Source organism: Athene cunicularia, assembly GCF_003259725.1.
Source record: "Athene cunicularia isolate RWA chromosome 8 unlocalized genomic scaffold, athCun1 chr8_part1, whole genome shotgun sequence".
NCBI lineage: Eukaryota > Metazoa > Chordata > Aves > Strigiformes > Strigidae > Athene > Athene cunicularia.
Window position 1 is genome coordinate 27,008,604 of NW_020799109.1, and position 6,712 is coordinate 27,015,315.

The following is a 6,712-nucleotide window of genomic DNA, read 5'->3' on the forward strand; positions in this document are numbered from 1 at the left end:
CCCCCCCACACACACACCCCCCGCCTTGCCAGCACTGGCAGCCGCCCATCATGCAGCAGGGGAGCGAGCTGTTTGCCCCCTCCCAGCACCAAGATACTAGACATGGCTCTTGCTGCGGGCACCTGGTGCCATTACAAAGCCCGCTGCAGAGCTCCAGTAACTGCTCCCAAGTTTGTCAGCCAAGCCCTGGGCCAGAGCTGGCCGAGGGGCTCCAGCACGTGGTACACTGCGGTGCTCAGCTGGGATGAGACGCCAGTAGAGCGCTGGCCTTTCATAATGACTTCAGCATGGTTTGTTTTGTTTTTTTTTTTTTCCCCTTTGCAGTTAGCTCAGAAGATGATGGGCTTTAGTTTGCCAGCCAACTGCCTTTCCTTCATTGTCTGACCCACTGACTGATGTATTTTTTTATTATTATTATTATTTGTATGTGTGGCTGTTAGGAAATAAAGGTTGATCCTGCAGCAAGACAAACAAACAGCTTGGGAGAGGCCAGGAGGAGTGTGAGGAGCAATACACCCCAGTAAAGTATGTGCCTTGCAACACTATGGAAAAGCTTTGCCCTTTGCCACGTAGTCAGTACAAGCTGCACAGGCCCCCCATCCCCTCGGCGCTCATGCTGTTGGGAAGCGGCCGGGCTCGTTGAAGGCTTTGGCTGCGCTCCTTGCACCAGTTTGTTTTCCTGGCCCTGGCCCCACCTGACCATGGGCCAGCTCACACAACAGTCAAAAGTAAAAACCCTGGCGGTGCCCCAGCCAGCAGTACACAGCTCCCCTGCAGCCCTGGGCAGGGGTGGCCGGCTGCTCCGGGGAATGTTTGCTGCCGGGGAGCTGGGGAGGGGACCCAGCTGTAGTGGCACCTGGTGCATCGGAAGGGGCTGCTGTGGGGGGCCAAGGGCTCATGAAATGCTGCGGTACCACCTCCTCAGCCAGCACCTGTGCGCTCCAGTGGTGGACAGCACCTCTCCTGTGTAGTTCTGTTCTCTGTGTCCCTAGCACTGAAGGCAATAAAATGGTTATTTTATTTATTATTATTATTTTGCTTTTTAATACTGTTTTACTTAAGCAAACCCCTAGAAGGCCAGTGTCATCGCTGCTGTCTCTTGGGCTGCAGTGCGGCTCTGCTCGGCCCTGCATTGGCACTGCCCAGAGCCCATACACCCAGACTCCCACATCTTGGAGAGGGGGTACCCTGCACAACCTGCTGACCCAGAGTCTGGGGAAGAGGGGGCCATGGGGAAGGTCTCATCACAGCCCCTGGTAACCTGAGAGCAACTGTAGGCATGATAGACAAAAGCTCTTCTTACGTCCTCTCCAGCCAGCATGCCTTGCTGCCACTTGGTGTGTAAACTGGCTCTCTTCAAACCAACCAAAACCCACCCAAAAAAACATTGTGCATTTCCTTGCACCCAGAGGGTGAACCAGGCCCAAAGAAAGCCCCGAACAGCTGCAAAGGTACTTTATCTTTTATTGTTGACAGCAGGTAAATACAAGAAGCTGCCGGGCAGAAGAGCAGGGGCTGTACCTCTATGAAGGGCTCCTGAGGGCCAACAGCCAGGACAGAGGTGAGCAGGGCCCTGAGAGGGCACATGGGCCAAGGCTCTGCAGGAGACAGAGCGGCAGTGGGATGGGGCACGAGGGCTCCTCCAGCCCCACACTTCCCCACCCAGGCAGCCCAGCACCCAGCCGAGCAGAGCCTTTGCCCAGCAGCTGCCAAAGGGGACTATTTTAGGTTACAAAAATGAACAAAAGCCATCTACAGGTATTTACAGTGTACCCCTCCCGCTGCCAGCTCGCTCCAGACATGAGTCAGGGCTCAGGGTGCCCCCAGCCCCCAAGAGCAGGTTGCAAAGGGCAGAGCCCCAGCTGGAGGAGACAGTCCTCTCAGCGTAAGTGCCAGCACCAGGGGCTGCCAGAGCAGCACTGCAGCCCTGTTGTACAGCAGGATCTCCAAAGGGCCTGCTGACCGTCAGCTGGGAAGATGGTCAAGAGATACAGGACATTCCTGTGGGACATGCATGTCCTCCACGAGGACAGACGGACATCAGCATCCCGCTGGGAACTGGTGCCTGCAGCGGAAAGGCCAGCTTCACACCAGTTCTGGGGATCTTGCTGATCATCTTTAGTTAAAAACCATGTCAGGAGGACCACGTCTGGGCCACGTCCTCCTCCCTGGGCAGGAGAGCTGGGTATGCCCTCCTGAAGGAAGGCCTCCTCCCCACAGGAAGGAAAATCAGAAGCAAGGTTACAGCAAAGATGAAGGGGGTGGTTCTGGCCTGGGGATTGATCTACAATCCACCATAAAAAAACAGCTTGAAACAAAACTCATCATTTACTCTTAGATTTGTACAAAATAACAATAATAAAAATAATAATAAAAGGTGCTGGTGGCCTCTGGCTCGCAGTGTCCCGCTGTGGCAGGGGGTCTCAGTAGGCAAAGATGACGTGGTAGTTGACTTGGTGCCCATTGTCCCAGGCGTAGAGCAGGCGGTCCTTGGGGTTATAGTCTATCTGCGTGGTGTAAGCATACTCATTCTCAAAGAGCAGGCGGGGGATGATCTGCGTGTTGGTGTGCGTGTCAAAGGCGTAGGATATGTTGGCGTTCCTTTTGTTGTAGCTGTCAACTGCATACAGGACCCCACAGATGACAAAGCAGTTCCCGTAGAAGTTCTTCCGCAGCCCCGTCCGCCAGGTGGTCTCCTTCTGGGTGCTGAGGTCAGCCGCATTCAGCTTGCTCAGCACAATCACCTCCTGGTTGAAGCCCTCGTAGCTGATGGCCGGGTAGATGACCCACAGGCCATTCTCATCCACGGCAAAGTCCACATCTGAGTGGCCTCGCCACCGCCATGGGGTGGACTCCTCGTAGGCCACGTCATGCAGCATGGCCCAGGCAGCCACAAACCGCTGCTTCAGGTCGTATTTGATGATGTTGCGCGTGAAGGCCCGGTTGTAGTAGAAAGAGCCATTGTAGACAACATGCCCTGTCCCAATCCAGCTGTATGGGAGCTTGTAGGAGTTGCTCCAGCGACCTGTGGGACAGAGACACATTGCTGGCAAGACCCTCCCTTTGCTTTGGGGTTGGTGGCCCCACTTCCAGCATCCTCTGTCCCCAGCCACAGCCTGGCATGGTGACAAGCAAGTCCAGAGCCACCATGAGCAGCCTGACCTGCCCTGTGCTCTGAGCCCCACACGCCAGGTACTGGCACCCAAGAGGGAAGGATCCCTGGGCAGAGCTTCCCCTCAGTGCTGCATCCCAGGGAACAGGGACGCTACTTGGACCAGCTGAGCGGTGGCCAGCGCAGCACCATGGATGGCACAAGCCCACCTTGCTTGAAGTTGTCGAGGTTCCTGAATTCCACCAGTGTGTTCCCGTAGTAGTAGTTGGTGACGTAGATCCGCTCCTCCCGCGCCAGGGGGTCCTTCATCCAGGCCCCCTCATTTCGCCCATAGGTGTTCTGGGTGGTGGGCCCTGAGATGGTGGACAGTGTGTCCTTGCAGCGCCCTGTGCAGGCAGAAAAAGGCTCATGAGGCCCAAGGCAGGGTGTCCACACTTTCCCTGCTCCTGCAGGCATCAACCCCCTCCAGCCCCTTGCCCACCCCTCAGGTACCCCCACTGCTTCAGATGGGCTCAGCCTCACGAGACCCAGCAGTGCTGGCCAGATCCTGCAAAGAGCTCCCCACAGCCTTAGCCATGTCCCTGCCCCAGCTGAGGCTGCTGGCTGTCTCAGGCCCATCTCTAGGGATGGCTCTTTCTGCCCTATCCAGCCCCTCAAACTGGGAGAGGACCACAGTAGGTTCCAGAGTTAACAAGCAAGTAAACCTGACACCCCAGTAAAGTGCTGTCCAGTGACTGTCTCCATGACACCTTCTACCCATGATCAAATCCAGGTGTGCTGGACTTAGCAGGACATGATGTGGGCACAAGAAGCTGGACCTCATGCGCACAGCTGGATCGGTACAGGACCCGCAGGCACTTACCAATGATGTTCCTGATGTCCTCCTCCTCCAGGACCTGCTTTGGGGTGGCAGGGATGGTGGGGCTGACTGGTGTCGCAGGGGTGCTCACCTGTCCCCAAGCTTCTGGGCTGCTCTCCAGGACAGGGCTTGTCCCCACATCCTTTGAGGTCCCAGCAGTGGTGGCCACAGCAGGGCTGGGGACAGTGGTGGCAGCTGTAGGCAAGCTCTCTGTGGCTGTGGCCACCACTGTGCTGGCCAAGGCTGCCAGCAGCTGCGGGGTCCCCTCCTCTGCCAGCCCCACTGGGGCAGCCGTGGTCTCTGGCGTGGGGGTCAGCTGGCCCACAGTGGTGGGGTCTGGTGTGGGCCCCGCAGACATGGCAGGGGACAGGGGCACTGTGGCTGTCACAGCAGTGTCAGCAGCCGGCGGGGTGGTGGGGTCGCTGCCAGGGGTGGGTGGCCATCCCACCGGTGAGGGCTTCCTCATGCCCTCGCCTGCTCTGCTGCTGGGCCTCAGGAGCTGGTCCTCGATCAGCAGGTCCACGGTGTTGTCTCCACTGAACAGCTCGTCCGCTGCCAAACACAGGCAATGGGCATCAGCCCCACAGCAAGTGGGAGCAGGTCCCCAGCAGTCCCTTTGCACTCACCCCACCACCCTAGCTCCTCTACCCATTTCCCCAGACTGCCTTATACTAAATTCAATGGTTTTCCCTCTTAATTTCCAGCTGGAGAAGGACTGTATGAACTTCAGGGGCTGACGGTGCCCACATTAGGGGGTCAGCAACACCCCAACACAACCACATACTCCACCTGAGGCTGGGCAGAGCAAGAGGTGAAGGAGAGCGATTCGATCCTGCCAGCCCCCAGAGATGGGGCAGGTTGGAGACACAGCTGCAGCATCCCACCAGATCCCACCTCCCCACCTAACCCGGGCTGCCAAAGTGGGTGCCTCACCTGGGGCACAGGGGCCACGTGGACTCACCAGCCACCACAGGTGCCCTTTGCTCCTCCTCATCTTAGGGATCTCAAGAACCTACACACAGCCATGCTGGCCAGCCTTGCTACTGAGCTGGCTTTGCAGAAAAAGGGCACTTGCCTTATTTGCCCATGCTGCTGGGTCTGGGGCTCAGCCCCCAGCTCTCCCCATGGCTGGAGCTGTGGGCTGCAGGGCAGCCAGTGACAACTCTGAGCTGCATCCCACCACCCCAAGCACTGCACACACTTCCTGGGATGCCAGGATCTGCAGGACTAACGTATGTAATAAACTTGCATTTACTTTCTGGAAAGATGTTGATGCTGGGTGCTTTAAACTGTAGCAGTGACCCATTTCCTTAGCTACCAGGGATTTTCCATGGAACAGCACTGCACTGCTCCCCACACAGGGCTCAAAGGCTGGATGCTGCCTCACTGCTTCCCGCCGTGAGGTACCACCTCCTTCTGCCTCCAAGCCCTCTTATCCATGGTGACCCCCATGCACTTTGCCCTCACATTCCTGGGGAGCAAGGCAGGACTTGGGGGCAGATGCTGGCTTCGCTATGGGATGCAGCCAGCCATCCCACCAGACACGGCTGCAAACCCAACTCACGTTGCTCCTCAATGTCGTTCTCTGACTCGGTGGACTGGGCTTTGTAGTAGGTTACCCCTCGGACGATGGTGGGCTTGGAAGGAGGCCGGCTCCTCACATGCAGCTTCCTCTGCAAGAGCTGCTTGGGCTTCTCGTCCTCTGGAGAGAGGTGCAGTTCTGGGAGGGACTCAACAGAGTTGATCTGCTGGGAGATGGTTTCATCTTTCAGGAATCTTTCTTCATATTTGCCCTGGAAGAGATGTAGGGGCTTGTTACAGGATAAGCCAGGGCAGCCATGTTTTGGGGGACAGGGCAGGTTAGGCTGGCCAGCTGAGTGTTGGGTAGGCCCTTCCTCCTTTCTCACGGTCACCCTGCATCCCTTCTGCTGTGGGAAACCCTCCAGTAGACAGCGTGGGTGCCAGACCAGTATTGCCTCTGCCTGACCTTGGTGCCACACTGCAAACCCGGGACTTGGTGCTCACTAAGGCAGAGGCTGAGGGATGCAGGATGTGCAGGCAGAGCGGGGGGACCCTCGGGCAGCATTAGCAGGGCACACCCCTCACTGCCACACTGGACACCCCCTTGCATGCCAGGGACTGGTGCCAGCAGCTGATCCGTAGAGCGTGCAACATGCATGGAGCTTTGGCAGAGCAGAAGCTGAAGGCACCTTCCCAGCAGGACCGGGAACTCCCTCGAGGCAGGGACTGGGAACCCCACACTGAGGCAGTCACCAGCTGCCGCAGCTCATGCCTGAAGGATTTCAGCTCATTAAAGGAAATCGGAAAGACAGCCCAAAGGTTGAAGCGGTGCCCATTTGGCTGAGAAGACAGGCCCAGGGTTCTTTTGCAGCCCTGCTGCAATTAACAGCAAGAAAAGGGGAACACTGGGAAATGAGGTCACTCGGGGTAATAAAAGCCCTGTGCTTTGCTCTCCTGCCTGGCCAGGGCTGGCTCCTCTCCAGCGGGCAACAGAGCCTCTGCTCAGGTTATGGCCCAGGGAGGAGAGAGCACTGCCGGACACCCTGTGCCACGGGGCACAGCTCCCCCTGGAGCAGAGCACACCTGCACGCCACGGTCAGGGTCATTTGCCCACCCGCCAACCCACAGTGCATGCATGGGAGCCCACCCTTCTGCTGGCCAGGGCCTGGGGAGCCCACCTCTGTGTAGAGCCTGCAACGCCTGCTCTCGGTGCTGGGGGG

General features: G+C 57.8%; 1 protein-coding gene across 1 annotated transcript in view; it reads right to left on the reverse strand.

Moving 5' to 3' along the window:
• Nucleotides 1–1,425: 1,425 nt before the first annotated feature.
• Nucleotides 1,426–6,712, reverse strand: part of OLFML2B (olfactomedin like 2B) — a 16,177-nt gene continuing 10,890 nt past the window's right edge. Inside the window, exons 5-8 of the mRNA XM_026853983.1 lie at nt 5,536–5,764; nt 3,975–4,523; nt 3,322–3,498; nt 1,426–3,025 (exon numbers count right to left, since the gene is read on the reverse strand). Of these exons, the coding sequence (XP_026709784.1) occupies nt 2,424–3,025; nt 3,322–3,498; nt 3,975–4,523; nt 5,536–5,764 (1,557 nt within the window). The 3' untranslated portion in view covers nt 1,426–2,423. The remainder of the gene's footprint in view (nt 3,026–3,321; nt 3,499–3,974; nt 4,524–5,535; nt 5,765–6,712) is intronic.